Source organism: Pantherophis guttatus, chromosome 1 (assembly GCF_059756535.1).
Source record: "Pantherophis guttatus breed Tessera chromosome 1, ASM5975653v1, whole genome shotgun sequence".
Taxonomy (NCBI): Eukaryota; Metazoa; Chordata; class Lepidosauria; order Squamata; family Colubridae; genus Pantherophis; species Pantherophis guttatus.
In genome coordinates, this window is record NC_142063.1 from 230,911,064 (window position 1) to 230,928,108 (window position 17,045).

General features: G+C 36.4%; 1 protein-coding gene across 4 annotated transcripts in view; it reads right to left on the bottom strand.

Moving 5' to 3' along the window:
- The window catches only part of COL12A1 (collagen type XII alpha 1 chain), a 130,918-nt gene that overhangs the window by 23,585 nt on the left and 90,288 nt on the right, over nt 1–17,045 (bottom strand). For all 4 annotated transcript variants that reach the window (XM_087882534.1, XM_034431890.3, XM_034431891.3 and 1 more), the window contains 11 exons: nt 16,869–17,008; nt 16,330–16,453; nt 16,007–16,150; nt 14,659–14,823; nt 12,683–12,721; nt 12,440–12,578; nt 10,175–10,317; nt 8,782–8,891; nt 4,439–4,588; nt 1,899–1,976; nt 376–462 (listed from right to left, as the gene is read on the bottom strand). In XM_087882534.1, coding sequence (XP_087738660.1) covers nt 376–462; nt 1,899–1,976; nt 4,439–4,588; nt 8,782–8,891; nt 10,175–10,317; nt 12,440–12,578; nt 12,683–12,721; nt 14,659–14,823; nt 16,007–16,150; nt 16,330–16,453; nt 16,869–17,008 — 1,319 coding nt within the window. The remainder of the gene's footprint in view (nt 1–375; nt 463–1,898; nt 1,977–4,438; nt 4,589–8,781; nt 8,892–10,174; nt 10,318–12,439; nt 12,579–12,682; nt 12,722–14,658; nt 14,824–16,006; nt 16,151–16,329; nt 16,454–16,868; nt 17,009–17,045) is intronic.

A 17,045-nucleotide genomic window follows, 5' to 3' on the forward strand; every position in this document is an offset into this window, starting at 1 on the left:
GTTGTAAACTGAATATGGTGATTGTTAAGCAAATGCCATGGTTGTTAACCGGACCATTGTTCACTATGGCACAGATTTGCCAAAAACAGGTGAGTACTGGTTTTTGATAAAACCATTGTAAAAAGTAGACATGGGACCATAGCCATAAACATGGCCCTTATTGCTGAAGTGCAGTCAAGAGATTGCAGAGAACTTTGGATCAAAGTTGTAAATCCCCTGTTTTGGGTCTGTCCAACCTTCAGGTCTAGTTCATAAGTCAAGTTATGTGTTCTGGTCTTCGACTGAGACTAACCCAGACCCAGTGAAGCTTTCAGAAGTTAAACATTAGGCTTATCCATATGGTTTATAATCCCAATATATTGGTTTTTTACTTACAGCGGGTCCTGGAGGTCCTGGAGCCCCCACACTGGTTTGAACACATGTACAAGCATTTGGCAATGATGGGCATTTTGCTTCATCCCTCTGAAATTTAAAGCAAAACATGAACAGTTTTAAAATTGTCTTTTCCTGACAGAGAAGACAACTGTAATCTTACAGGTGGATAATTTACTGTATACTATAACTATATCTGATATTGAAGTCTAATTATATCTGATATCAAGGTCTAATAAAATAATAAAATTCAGCATCAACATAATTGTTTCCAAGAGGTATTTTAATTTGGGATATGATTAATGAGAGAGAGAGGGAGGAAGGGGAGGGGGGGAGAGAGGGAGGGGGAGAAGCCACAATAGTCTTACTGTTTACACTTACTGCATAAAAGTAAAAAGTGATTGCTCCGCTGGGGTAACACATACTTTGCATATGTGTACAGCACCCTGTACTTTCTTCACATATTCTACAAAATATATTCTAAATTCTAAATTCTAAATTCTATTCACTCTGATATCAATTAACACTTTTAATTTAGATTCAATTTTCATTCAATATAAAAATAACTAAATATTATTTTAATGCAGCTTCTATTTTACACTCAACATATTAAATATTGACTTACACAATACTATACGATGCTGATATATAATTATGAGTTGAAGTGGCTGCTTTCCTATGATCTGGTGCTAATATAAATTAAATTCACACTGTATCCTGAGAGCTGTCACTGCTTCCATTCTATTTCTTTAGATTTAGAACAGTAGGATATAAAGCAAAATCATGATATCATTAACTAACATAAATTGGTTTCAGCAGAAAATGGTGTAGGTGGAAGTCTAAAACACTCCAGAAATTTACTATTTCAGTGGAAATCTACTGAAACACAGTGGTTAAAAATCAATGAATTATTCCAATAAGATTATATACTTATTTTTCTCTTCTCTGTGAAGAATTTCCTTAAGTTATCTTCTGCTTGCTTGTTTTCTGCAACTCATCTCCCTTCATTGATTTATTCTCCCTCTCCTTCAAAACGAACATGGTCCAGTTGCATATTGACACAAATGCTGCTGGCTGATTTTTGCCTAATATTCTATATTAACAGTAGCTACAATCTGGTGTTTCACTGTTCCTTATCCTAGATTCCACCTCAAAGTCCACAAAAGATTTATTTTTTTAAAAAAAATAGTAAGTCCAATTTGTGATGAAGGGTAAGGGAATATTAGGTATATTTAATATTTTTAAAAAATAATTCAGTCCTAGATTCTGAAAACAGGATGGAATGTGACAAGGCAGCTAAACTGCTTTTTCTACAATGAGCTGTCTGGACTGCACTATTTAGAATATGCTCTGGTAAAGTTACATTCTTGCATTCAGTATGATTCAGAATCCCATAGATAATTTATTATTCCCAAAAGAGATTTTTAAGGCCGTTATCCCACACTGTTCTCTTGGAGGCTCATATCAAGAGCTTAGGCTCTTGCTACGAGGTATTAAATCTGTCTAAACGTTTCCTATATATTTACCTTAGAAGGAATGTCGCAGCATCTATCTCTGCTGGTCCAAACCGCATTGCACACAATGTCAAAGCTCTGTATGTCAAACTACAAAGCAGAAATGGAAGGGTATTTAAAGTTATATTTGAATTAATCTTCAAGTACAAAATCATGCAATTTAAACAAAATAAAACATTGTCTTTCTTTCCAGTGCCAGCGAAGTATCATTCCTGTTACCACATCAATGACATTAACACAGGAAACTAAGAAAATGGTCATGAAGTAGTTTATTTCATGTCTCTGTAATATTTCACATGGTTCCTATAAAACCAGATTAATTGTAATCAAATGCATGAATAGCTTTGGGGAAAGAGGAGAGGAGATGCTTCCTAGAAAACTATAGGACATGAGAGGCCAGAGTCCTGCAATCATTTAACAGTTAAAAAAAAAAACATAGAAAGGGCCTACCCTAATGATTCTAGCACTTAAAACTAGTAGGCAGGAAGATGTGCCTTCGGATTTGCAAGATTCTATAAATGTAGCCTTACAATAAAGTAGATTTAGCTCACATAATTGTGTTTCCAGTCTGGTTTATCTGAGAAGACTGACATTAATGCATAACCGACCTTCAACTTTAAGAACTCTGCCACTTATATAAAATAATAAACAGCCCTTCCCATGTTCCCTCCTAGACACAAATTTTTTTTCTTGCCCATTCACTTTTCCAAACTTGCTCATATATATACAATCTGTCTTTCTTACTCCAAAGCCAATTCCCCTGAGAATTCTGCAGCTATTATCAAAAGAAGAATTTCAAAAGCTTTCCTTTTCATCCCACTTTAAGGCAGTAGGGAAAAACCATTTCCAAAGTAGCTAAGAATCACAAAGTACTTTTTACTGTTTGTTATATATTATCACTGATTTTCTGTTGTGGAAGGGATAGCTGTGTACAGAACAAGAGAGACATAGCGAATTCATTATTGTGGAGGTGCTACATGTCAGACTTCCCAACCTTACTTATGCCTTGCAAATATATTAAGGCTACAGTATTCAGAATTCCCAAGAAGCATGGCGACTGACTGATATGTTTATCATTAGCAATGTAAGTTACTTAAAATAATAAACATATTGTTCCCAGCCAAAGACTTTATGACTCTTATGACTGAGTCATGCAACTGACTCAGAGGTTGATGCTACTAAAAGAGAAGTTCTGTTTCTATTCTAAGCCACATATTGTGGGAATACTTCGAAGAATATGAGGGAACTTTGATAGAAGCCAATAGTCTGCATAAATCTATACACTCTATTTGAACTCAGGACAACTGAGAAGTTTTCTATCAAATTTCTAGAGCTGCAGCTTTTGAACAATATGGAACTCTGAAACTCAAAACAGTTATTCATGCATTTATTTAAAACGTTAGTATCCTGCTTTAATTGGCTTTAAGCAGCAGACAAGATAGAGAAAAACAAATATATCAGAATTATAATAATATTTATGTAACGTAATAATAACAATCATAATAATCAGTATCACAACAGACTAATCTCCAACTCAGGTATATGTTTACTCACTCTTTGCTCCTCTTAGCTAAAAACTTGGTTTTAAAAAAGAATATTGGGGATGGAAGAGTAAGTAGAGGATAAGAGCCATGGTGGTGCAGTGGTTAAAATGCAGTACTGCAGGGCTAACTCACTGCTCACTCCAGGAGTTCAATTCTGAGCGGCTCAAGGTTGACTCAGCATTCTATCCTTCCGAGGTTGGTAAAATAAGAATCCAAATTGTTGCGGACTCTGTAAACCGCTTAGAGAGGGCTGTACAGCACTGTGAAGCGGTATATAAGTCTAAGTGCTATTGCTATCTTGAATATCAGGAGCCAGGATGCAGATCTTATTTTGGGTGGCAAGACATTCCGTAACAGGAGAGCTCTGGCAGTGAATTCTCATTTCTATATTTGTTCCCACTTCACCCAACATGGGTTGGGGATCATGAGTGATGGTTTGAAAAGCCACTGAAAAATCCTACAAAAAGAGATTCACTCCCTTATCTAAGCGACGAGTGTGGTTTCTATCCCATATAATCAACCTGAACTCTGTCTGAAAAAGATCAAGATAATCCATATTTTCTACAGTCTCTTAGCTGGCAGCTACCCACTTTTAACAACTTTCTCTAAAAACAGAGGTTTGGAGACTGGTGACAGCCAGAATAGTTGGGTTAGTTAGCCAGTCCTTCAAGCAGGGGATGTACCAGTACCCATTTCCAGGACATCAACAGTGGTCAAGTTGCAATGGCTGCCAGACAGAGCCTTTATGTGAAATGATGGGAGGGAAGGAGACAAATCTTTTTAATCAGAGATCATATCAGGTTTTGATCAGGAAGTGCTGTAAGTATGGACCTTGGCAAGTTGTGTGTGAGGAGGAGATTCTGAACAAAAGAGCGAGAAGAAACTTCATCTCCTCTCCTAATAGGCTTACTGGCCACGACTTGGATGAGACCATTGCTGTGATACAGATACGTTGTGATATCTTTAATAAAGATTTTAAAATTTAATTTAGAAAAGTTTACTACTTACGGATGCTGTTTTCTTATCACCTTTCTGTAATTTACCAAGGATTTCATAGCCATCAGTTGTGATATTTCCAGCTTCCTTAATAGGCTTTTCCATAATTTCAACACAGTCAACATAAATTTTAGCACTTGTGGATGTTATAACAAGATGAACCTAGAGAAAAAATATCGAGGAGAAGCGGAACAAAAACCCTGTTAATTCTTCATGTTGTTAGAAGTAAACTTTTTAATCCAAAACATAGTTAACTATATACAGAAATTCTCCAAATCTTGAAAGCAAAGAGGCACAAATACACAAGTTTTCTGTATCTATGTGTAAAAGTGTCCTTTTTAATTAAAGTGGCAGCTCCATCCATGCACTCTATTGAAATATATTCCAGACAATAAAGAAGCAGTGACTTGACAATCTTTGTCTACACTCAGTTTTGGAATAGGTTTGGATGAAGGGTGTGATAATCTATACAACATATGTTATGAACGAATGCCACTAAGGACTATATAAATACAACACTAACTAATGATAAAGACATAAAGACTATAGGAAATTTTTTGTTGTCACAGCTGTTGCCTGTTCCAAAAGTTTATTTTTCCATAACCAGTAAAGTTTGCAAGAATAATCCTTCCAAAATTCTCTCCTATTCATAGAAACTGAGCGGCAGAAATGAAATGGAGTGGAAATGACATTTTCCATTTTTTTAAATAACACTAGACTAAAAATGTAAAATGATATTTTTACACATTTTGGAAAAACCTTTCCTACTATTAAATACCATAATTCTGTCAGACATCCCTTTCCAAATGTACAGTGAAAAAATTGACTATGATTATATAGAGTATATATTAGTATGAATGAAAATATCAAAATTATTCCCACTATATTTTTGCAAGTTTTGTAACCACAACTGTCTTCATACTATATATTGATACATTTTGGAACTGAGGAGTATCTGGTAGAGGCCTTGTTAGGGTAAAAAATATTCTTCCCTTGGAATTTATATAGAACAAATAATGTACACTGAAGATGGCATTTAATTTCATTGTATGAGGTGCAATGATAATAAAGTAAACTGAACACAAATGCTATGAGACCTACCAAATACTGAGTAATACTTTTGAATTATAACTCCACAAGAAATGGAAAATCACTTCGAATTGATGTTCAGTTTCCAAACAGAAGTTAAAGAAATATCTCTTTCCAATTCATTAAAAACTCATCAAGTGTCATTTTACCATTTTCATATCCCAATCTAATTCGTACATCTTTTTTAGTTTATTTATAATCATACAGCTTTAAATTCAAGGTATACATTACTTGTTATAATACTAGATCTGGATCAGCAGGAAAATACATAACAAAATTTTAAAAAATATTTGTGGAACAAAAAAAAATTCAGTTATTTTTAGATAAAACAATTCAATATGTATTTAGTCAGAAATAACTTTAATTATGATTAACGGGACTCATTCACTCAGTATGACCAAAATCACAACCTATTATATCATGCATTAAAATACTATAAGAATTTTAATCTGTCCAAACTATTGTGATTGTTTGTGTCTTGTGTGTCTAGTGCGTTTGTATCTGTTGTCACTGTTGTATAGAGTATATCTCTTTAAACTCTGTTTATTATGGTATATTAAAATATTAAAATATTAATAGCATCTTCTGCTATAGGCTAATGAATAACTGCTAAACAACTTCAACCTGAACTGAACAGAGTAGCTGAAGTGAAGTGGTTTTTTTAGCTTAAGGTTTGCTAAACACACACCCACACACGGAATAGCATATAACTGGAGCTTCTTTGAACTGGGTTTGTGGACTAGTTGTTATCCTGTAAAAATACTGCCATCAAATAGTAAATAGAAGAAAATAAATGGCTGGGTATAAAAATTATGATAGGGACTGGAGAAAGTTTTCTAGTGGTAATGCTGACTCCTAAGCACGAACCACAAACACTTTCATTTGCTCTGTAACAACAAACAATAACAAAACCAGGATGGGTCCATTGCTGCGGATCTACAAATCTCATCAGATCGGGAACTCAATTCATTTCATTTATTCTCTAAGATTTAAAAAAGTATATACCTAACATAGTAGACAGGTGAGAATAGCCGTGGGACAAAGCTGATTTGGCAGGCATGAAAATAGCATCTAGACTAAAAATAGTCTCCTATCATTTCCCCCCTCCCCCTTTTCCTTCTGAAAGAATAAAGCAAAAAGTGTCAAGACACTTTAAAACTTCCCTTTTACTCAATTATTATCTGGTTTCCAAGGTTAATCAGCTCCTTCTTTTACTAGTCGTCCATTTAAAAAATGGCAAGGACGACTTCGCAGAAGACTCTTGCCATGTTTATTTGGCCCATTAACGGCAAATCAACAAACATAAAACATCTGTTTCTATAAGAATTCCTTGACAAGATGTTAACTAGGCCAACATTTTCCCCAAGATTTTCATTGTAGCCAAAACTCAAAATAGTATGCCAAAGCAAATGTTTCGCAAAGAGCCAAGTTAGCTATTTTTCAGTGAATGGAAATGCAATGCACTGAATTAACACCACATTACACTCTGGCAAGATATTCCGGCAGAATTCACTCATCTGTAGAATTGTGATAAACAAATCCTTAGAGACCATCTACGGTTCTCTGCTTCTGCCACTCTGCTTCAAACAGAGCTGTCCTCCTGGTGCACAATACTCTTTCTCCCGTAACAACTTTCACATTTATTTCCTTTCAGAGATAGTTCTGTACTTGTCTTCCAAAAATAGAAATAATGCATATGTATAAGCTCCGTGTGTACACGGGACTGGAATGATCACACTCACATATGGATAAAAACCTGCTTATCATTGACCATAGTATGTATATTAGTATGTATGTATATTTTAGTTTTTGCTACATATTGTCCAATGGTTCAATCGGAGAAATACATAAATGGTTAAACAACAGATTAAGACAATGTGCTGAATTGTGCTAATAATAATCAGAATATATGCAATCTGAGATAAGGATGCTGATCTGTGTAGTTTAAAGCAGCTCTGAAAGCTTTCTCTTATTTTCAAACATGCTCGGAGATTAACTATCCAATCCCATATATAAGGAAAGCCAATATTTATTGACTTACTGGTAAGCAAATGTATATTGTTGCATTCACCATCTAGGCATGCTATTTTTGAGTGTAGGTTGTCCTCAGTTACCAACTGCTACCAGGACTGGAAACTCTGTTGCTAAGTCACACGATCATAAAATGAAACATCTATGACCGGGTCAACTTATAATGGTAGTCCTGGCTGCAATCATTAAGCAAATAACCCATTGTAATTAAGTGCAATGTTACATGACCGCAAGTTGTGACTTTCTGCCAGCTTCCTCATTAACTTTGCTTGTTGAAAGCCAGCCGTGAAGGTCATAAATGATGACCACGTGATTGTGGGCTGCTGCAACTATTGTAAATGCATGCCAGCTGCCAAGGACCTGAATTGTGATCATGTGACTACATGGACATTGCAACTGCCATAATATAGAGGACCAGTTGCAGATTTTTATTTTTTTTTAATTTGATTTATATGCCGCCCTTCTCCGGAGACTCAGGGCGGCTTACAATGCGTTAAGCAATAGCCTTCATCCTTTTGGATATTTATACAAAGTCAGCTTATTGCCCCCACAAACTGGGTTCTCATTTCACCTACCTTAGAAAGGATGGAAGGCTGAGTCAACCTTGAGCCTTGGAGAGATTCGAACCAGCAGTAAATTGCAGGCAGCTGTGTTAATAACAGGGTGCGTAGACCACTGTACTATCAAGGCTCATAAGATTTCCTTTTTCAATGCCACTGTAACTTCAAAGAAGTCACTGAATGAGTGGTTGATAAACAAGGACTAGTTAATATACCCTTTAAATATAATGGGATTTGTTTCAGAGTAAACTTGAGCACTGCATAAGATATTTCAGTATGCATTCAAACCAATTAATTGAAAATATTATTTGCTTTAAAATTATCTATAAATCATTTTTATCGCTCTATATCTATTGACTACCAGAGTGGTTTTATTTGCTTTCAAAATTGTTGTGTTCGGCAGCTCCCGGCAACAAGGGACGCTGCCCGGGGATTGGCTAAGAGGCGTGGCCTCGTAAACGCGGCAGTATCTGTGTTTGCTATTGGTTGTGCTCTGACAGCTAGCTGGTATTTTAAGAGCTGTCATGTTACCTCAGTGTTAGCCCTGTTGTGTTTTCCAGCCTGTTGGCTCATAATAAAGGTTCTTGTTAACACCACTATCAGTCCCAGTTAATGCCTGCACTAAGAATATAATAAAAATGACTTTCTTATTCATAATAATCTACAGAAGATTACCTTGTGGAAACTTCCATAAAAGAGTTTCTTTATTTCATCACCTTCAAATGCTACAGTCTGAATTTCTCCTCTTGTGTCCTTGTTAAAGAATGATAGCACTTTGCTGGAAGCTAGACAAAACACATTATGTTAAAGATATGGATAGCACATTACAGGACTATCTAACAATGTTTCAGATAAATTCCAAAAAATGATTCAGATCACAAGATACAGAAATGTAGCACCTGTCTCTAATTTTTAAAGCAGCTGCACCTTTTCATGGCAGCTCAAAGCAGCTCCTTAATCTATCCACACCCATTTCCAAACCTGATTCATAAGACTATTCATAAGACTCATTCATAAGACTATTCAGGGAGATTCCCTTTCACCAATTCCTTAATTAGGATTGCTATATAAATAACTTAATAGAAATACTGTTAGAATGGCTGTTAAAACAAACATTATGGAACTTGCTAGTAACACAAGATTATTAGTATTCATTTTATGATATTAAAAGACTAACAAGGTTAAAATCAAGTTTTTTTAAAAAGAAAATTCTAAGTCGTTGAATCACTTAATAATTTTGGGTATTATATTCCCTACAAATATGTCAGAATGTAAGTCATTCAGTCATTCCGGTAATCCAAAATGTTGCTTTGAAATGAAACAAGGAATTGAGATACTTAGTGCAACATGAAGTTTTTATGACTGCAACATGAGAGAACATGAAAGGAAATGTCTTGCAATTTTCAACCTGCCAATTATTGAGTCAGAGCCTGCATGCCATGTGAAAGAATCATGATTTATGGCAACCTGAAGGAAGCTTCTCCAATATAAATATGAAAGTGGAACTTCCTAGTATATTTATTCTTTTTAACATATAGGTAGAATAGTATCAACTAAAGCAATACTTTGGATCTACCAATACATTCACAAATGCTATCAAACCTTACTGCTACTGCTGACAGGCTACACAAAGACAAACCTGAAATAATACTCAGATAAACAAAAGTTTTTTCTTCCCCAATTTTGCAAAAAATTATTTAGAGTTCAGGTAAGGTTACTGGGAGTTCTTTCTCTAAATTAATTTGTTGCTTCCTAATTCTCTAAAAAGGTGCACTTTTTAAGTTCAGATCAAAGCGCTGGCTGAATTGTTCCATATAATTAAATAACTGTGGCTTGGCAACTCACAACCCCACCTAAACATTATACAACTTGGATATCAATGGCAAATCAGCTGCAATCTGCCTAACAATATTCTGTTCAACTGATTTCTGATACTGAATAAACTATGTCAGACTAAATTTTACTACTTTACTTTGTAGAAATATTTTGAAATATTCAAAAAGTAAAACATCATCTGTCCATTCTATTCATACATTCGGTCCATAGTTCATAGGGAGATGGGGCTTACGGTCAAGAACAACTCCAACTTCTGGTTTGTAATTTCGGTCTGTTATCTGCCAAATTGCAAATGGTTCATTAGAGGTTTCCGAGAGAAGACGGAATAAAAATATTATTGTGTAAGCCTTTGATAATCCATCTGGATGAATATCCCTATTAAAGAAAGCAGAAACATACTTCTCACTAAAAAATACATGATTAAAACAGTGAAATGGGCGACATATAAATTTAATAAATAAATAACATTTAGTCTTAGTCATGGTTAATAAGATTGTGTGAATGTCAGTGTGTTGTTTAATAAACAGCACTCAAGATTCCCGTTTCATCCCTCATCTCCCTAAAAGAATATCTGAAGACTCAAAAGCAGTTCATCTTTATATATAAAGAATTAAACTTCTTCTCCTGCAAAAGTCAGAAAGTCTAATTTAAATCCTCCATATTATTCAGTGCATTTAGAAGTCAGGTCTTCCTTCAAACCCACTGAAAATTATTGTGAAAATATACTAGAATTATATTTAAAGCTGAAATCTGGTGAAATTTTCTTCTGCAAGGGGAGAGGGTGTGGGAAGGACAGCAGTGATCATAGTATCAACAAAAGATTATTAAATAAGACTTTTCATTTTAAGATTAAGGATAAACTGTATGAGAACAATTGTGCATCAAGGATGATAGCAAGAAAAATATCTGGAGGAAGAGACCAGCAGCACTGGCAATGCAATTAAAAGAGAAATATAACAAGACAGAAGAAATAAACACTTTTATAGAACTGCCCAAACACAGTTTTATTTAGACTGACAATGGTTCTTCTCAGATCTCCAAAGATTAGTCTCTCAGATCTTCTTTAATGCAAATGGTATTATTGAAAAGGCTTTGAGGGTGTTTGCCTAGACCAGGGGTGTCAAACTGGTGGCCCGTGGGCCAGATGTATCATGTGCAGGCCACACCCACCCCAGCTCCACAAATGGAGAAAATGTCACATGACAGCAATGTGATGCCGTGAGTTTGACAGCCATGGCCTAGACCAGGGGTGGCAATTGTGGCTCTTTTACAACCTGTGGAATTCCTGAGACAGCTTGGCCCACCCCTGGCCTAGACTATGAATGGGGAATTCAAGTAAATCAGACACTAACATTAGAACTCATCTCTGCGGGTAATCACAGCCATCATTGTACTAGGGATGAGAAGCAGAAAGGCTTGGAGATGTCCCCTTCAGATCTTGAGTGGAAAAATACACTCAATCTATAAGGGCTATAACCAAAACCTGCCCTAAAGCTTCAGTTATCCCATAACCGAGCTGTAAAGTCACGAATGGGATTGGCTTACTTCTTTAAAAGAAACCAATTCTTTTAACAGCTTTTTCCAATTAATTTCTGGACATTAAGTTTTAGTGTTGGCCATTAAAGCTTCAAGGGTGCTAGCCGGAGAATTCTGGGAGTTGAAGTCCCGAGCCCTCCAGAGATCATCAACCAATGCGACCAATGCCGTTTCCATGCTGTACCCAGGCCTGAAGCCCGACTGGAATGGATCCAGATAAGCCGATTCATCCAGGTACTGAGGGAGCTGTTGCGCTACCACACTCTCAACAACCTTCGCAACAAAGACTGGACGGTAATTAGCCAACACTGCCGGGTCCAGGGAAGGCTTCTTGAGAAGAGGTCTCACCACTGCCTCTTTCAAGGCGGTGGGGAAGACACCCTCACTCAAAGAAGCATTTATAATTCCCTGGAGCCAGCCTTGTGTAACCTCCCGAGAGGCCAGCACCAACCAGGAGGGACACGGGTCCAATAAACATGTGGCTGCGTTCAGTCTGCTCAGTATCCTGTCCACGTCTTCGGGGGTCACAGAATCAAACTCTTCCCAGATAATATTCTCAAGACCTGCCTCCATCATCCCCCCTGAATCTACCCCATCAGAGTCCAGGTGTTCCCGAATCTGAGCGATTTTATCATACAGATACTGTACAAAGTCCTCAGCTCTACCCTCCAAAGTCCTCTCCTCTACCGTAAAAAATAATTTTAATGCATTGCATAGAGTAACTATTTTATGTATATTTCCTATACTGTTTTTTTTTTTTACTTCATCCTGCTTATGAGAGATTCCAAAAGGGTGTATACATACACACTGTCTGTCTTTGTATGTATCTTGTAGTCTGTGTTTTTATTTCTCACTGTTGTTAGCAAGGATTCAGCACTATCAATTCTATGTCCAGTATAACCACCATCTAGTCAATTCTGCAATTAGAAAAGACTTGAAGAAAAAAAGGTAATATACTCACACAGTGGGCTGGCTAATAAAAGCATTTTTATGAAGCCTGTATGACACATGGCTCGGGAAAGATCCTGACTGCAAGGAAACTCCAGGTACTGAAGCAAAATATTTTTCTGTTAAATTGTAAGCTTCCAGCATTTTGAAGCCTATATGTCAGAATAAAGAGAAAACAGAAAGAACAATTATGGGATTTAGAAACTGTGTGAAGTAAGACGTTACTAAACTGCAATATTCATGGGTTATTTCTTACCAGGAGAAGTGTATCCATCTAAGTACATGAGAGGACAAGCTGGAAAAAAAGAAAAGAAACAGATACAGCATGAATGAGCACTGGCATTGTTACTAGAAGCATACAGCTGCCTGCAAACAAATGTCCTCCATAGATGCAGAACTAAAAATACCACCAATCTTAGCTTTCTTCAATATATTCATTTATTTATTTACTTAATATACGGCATATTAAACCTGGACCAGCAATTAACATTTCACCTAGATTAGTAAAACAGAATAAAAATGTTTAAAAGATCTATGTTCAAATACCAATCTCTAGGTCATCTAACTGACGGATCCCCTGGTCTGTGGCCTGTTAGAAAGTGGGTCGCGCAAGCAGCAGGTGAAGCTTCATCTGCACATGTGCGGGATGTAGGCTGAGCTCGAAACCATCCCCCCCCCATAGATAAATTGTCTCTTATAATCCTCATGGTGTCATTGACTCTGGCGTCTAACTTACTAGTCTGGCAGCTGTTGAGCCATACAGGGGAACAGCATTTTGCTGTGGAGTTGACCAACCTTAGTGCCGATGACCTGAGGGAGGCAGCTAAAGTTCTGCATTTGATTCCACATAATATCTGGAGTATGTTGTTCCTAGGTTTGATTTTTGCTGCCATATTCTCTACGTTTAGGAGAGAGTCTGGTCCAATGTTACTCCAAGATACTTTGGATGAGTATCATAGGGAAGTAAGTTACTGTTTAAGTAGACCTTTCTGGCTTCATATGCTAGTTTGTTGTTAAGGTGGAAGCACAGTTACTTTTTTGCTGGTGCTAGGAGCAAGCCTCCAGTCAGCGAAGAGTTTTCCAAGATTTTGAGATCTTTTGGACAGAAGACTGTCTGCCATCTCCATGTATTTTTCTTTTGTACTGCTATGGCCAAATGATCAGTGTATCCAAATTTGCATCCCCTTGTTGCCGGCATATTTGATATGTGGAAATTGAATAGTGGAGGTGCCATTACCGAGCCTTGTGGGAGGCCATTTTTTAATCTTAACTTACTTATATTGTCCCCCATTATTATCTGAAAGGACCTATCACTCAGCATGTAATTAGTCCCACAGAGATTTTTGCAAGGAATAATATGGCACCATTTGTGTGTATGCCGCAGTTAGGTCTACAAACACAGCCGTGGTTTTGAGGCCTCACCAGAATCCTGCTTCAATATAGCCTATTAGGCTTAGCACCTGATAAGCCTTCAATATGGTAACTCTACAATAGGAGTTTTGTAGCCAAGACTGTTTTCAAGGCACCAAGATAAGGAATTACTACTTGGAAGTTTTCAAAGAGAAGTTAGGTTTATATATTAACAATTGCTTTTTACCAGGGTCACACATCAATCTGTTTCTATTTCCATTTTCATCATCATCCGCAATGATCTATGTGTGTATTTATCTATTCTGACAGATTCCTCAATAGCGATTATGACTAAGTTTCTCCTCCAGAGGCAAGCAATGCAGAAATTCAGAAAAATGTTTGAGAAAGAGATAGAACGTCCTGGTTCAACTCAATGTTCTGCTCTCTGTTTTAACTCAAAATATGTCATTAGACAAGCCATTCCATCTCAGCTAAGAGCTCCAAGATAAGGACAGCATGGAATGTTAATATGGGCTAAGAGCTATGCGTTCCTGTTAATGCTCATTTTAGGAAAAAAGCAAGCTGCCTTCTAAAGAGTCAGAATTTTAGTCCATCAACCTCCCAACGTTCACTAATGATCATTAGTGATTTTCCAAGGTTTTCTATTAGCATTGTTCCAAGCTAAATTTGAATATGCAAAGGCTATGCCTGGAAATTCCTGTATGCAAAGCACGTTTTCCACTACTGATTCTTCCTTTCTGATTATATAACAGCAAGGAAAAATATATTTTCCTTAACAAATTACTAGATATGTTTTCATTGTATTTTACACTGGATTAAATGTGTTAACCTATCCTGAAAAAAAGAGACTATTTTACTCACTTGAGGTAGCTGTCTCACAAACAAATGTAATAAGGTTATCTTCAATCTTCTCAAAAGCATCAAAGTCGTCAACTATAAAGACATGACGTTCGCTTGGCTGACTTGCAATTTTGGCTAGTTCATGGTAATCAACATCAGCTACACCAATAACAAATACACTGAAACCTGCAAAGACAATAACAATGGTTGAAATAATATGGACCTGGGAAGTTTCTCCAAGTTCTTCTAGGAAAAAAATAATGCTCAGTGACCCATCTTATTAAGGCAACAACCTGATACTGCCCAGCTACATGGAGATTACAGCTCTCGGGGAAATCTTAGGGAGGAAGTCAAAGTTGCATTATCAATACTGAGAGCCAGACTGGTGTAGTGGTGGAGTTGCTGATGTAGAAACCAGGAAACTATGAATTCTAGTCCCACCTTTGGCACAAAAGCCAGTTGGGTGGTTTTGGGCCTATCACACACTCTCTCTTGGTTCAACCCACCTCATGAGATTGTTGTTGTAGGGGTTCATAGGAAGAGGAAGGAGTATTAGATATGTTCATTGCCTTGAGGAATTTATAAAGTAATAAAAGGCAGGATAAATGATGGAAATATATACAGAGATAGGCAGTACAGGTAGTCCTCACCTTACAACTGGTTGCTTAGTGACTGTTCAGTTATGATGGACTTCCAAAAGGAACTTACAACGCCATTCTCAGGTTCCTACAGCCACTATGACCTCCCTCATTTTTATGGCCATTTGTAGTGTCTTGCAGTCATGTGACCAGAATTTACATTTTTGCCAAAAACCCACATTTACTTCAGGTTTGCAGCAAAAAGACCCCATAATGAACAATGGGTTTCTTAATGACCATGTATTTATTTATTTATTTATTTATTTATTTATTTATTTATTTATTTATTTATTTATTTATTATATTTCTATACCGCCTTTCTCCTGTAGGACTCAAGGTGGTGTACAGTCAAGAAAAATATAGACACACAAACATCATAAAATTGCTAATTAAAATTATTACTTAGTTTGGTCAATTAAATAAAACCCAGAATTAGATAACATTTAAAAAAAAAATCATTTAATGACCGCCTCAAATAAAAGTAGTAAAATTGCGTTGGTCACATGATGCCCTATGTTATGACCATCATGACTTACAACCAGAAAAGGCAGGCTCCGCTATAGTCATAAGCCGAGGACTCTAAACAATGCACTAGTTCCGGCACAAGTGGCTATGAAGCACTCAGTCCGAACTGTATATATCAATCAGTCAATCATGATACAGAGTCTGATATTATATAAAGACTGCAGAATTATGCTCCCATTAAACCCCGCCATCTAAATGTGGCTCACCAGACTGCTGTATGACAGCTGCGGCTTTCATTACTTCATCTTGTGACCGACCATCTGTTACGACAACAAGGACTTTTGGAACTCCTTTCCTCATGCCTTTGTCCCATGTAAGCACCTTTTCTTTGATAAATGCAAGTGCCTTTCCTGTGAATCAAGAAAGAGTTTCATTTAGATCATCCACATAAAACCACTACTTTGAAAGGAGTGGGTTTTTTTGTGGGGGAAACGAACCCTGGAATACATTCTAAGTTAAAACCTATGCAGTAATAATATGAGAAAACCTTATCCCTTGAAACTAATATTCAGAAGTTGTATAAAATTACCTGTTCTTGTGTTCCCTCCTCTGTACTGAATGTACTGAAGAGCTCCCAGAGCCTGGGCCTTATCATCGTATGTGTTCAAATGGAACTCAGATTTTGGATCATCACTGTATTGCACAAAGGAAACCTAAAATGGAAAAAAAACCAACCCAAAAGTGTAATGTTATATTGTTGAAGAAAATACGGTTCAACAGCTCATATTCTATAATCTTGTGTATCTTAGACATGTGTAAATCTTACATCTATACAAGCACATCCTTTTTGTTAATAATAATTATGGGTTTTTAAAAATGTGCCTGACTTCTTTTTCCAATTACTCTGTTATTTAGAGAATTGTTGCAATAGGACTATTTAAAAAGGTAAAGAAGAAAAAGTAAGGGAAGATATGAAAAGGCTCTTAACTTTTTCATGTTCATCAGAGGTGATAGGATCTTTAAAACTCAAACTGCCATATTATAACTGTGAAGTACTTACTTGAAAGATATCATGCAAAAAAACAACAACAACTATTTATATTACTTAATATTTAAGAACTGACTAACCTGAATTCCAGCTGGATTTATTAGGTCAAATGCCCCGATTGTGTTGAAAACAAATTTCACTACTTTGTTGAAATTTTCATCTCCAATACTCCAAGAAGCATCAGTCAGGAAGACTATATCAGCTTTGGCTCCCTTGCATACTAAAAGATACATTGGATTCAGAAATGACTTAGAAGT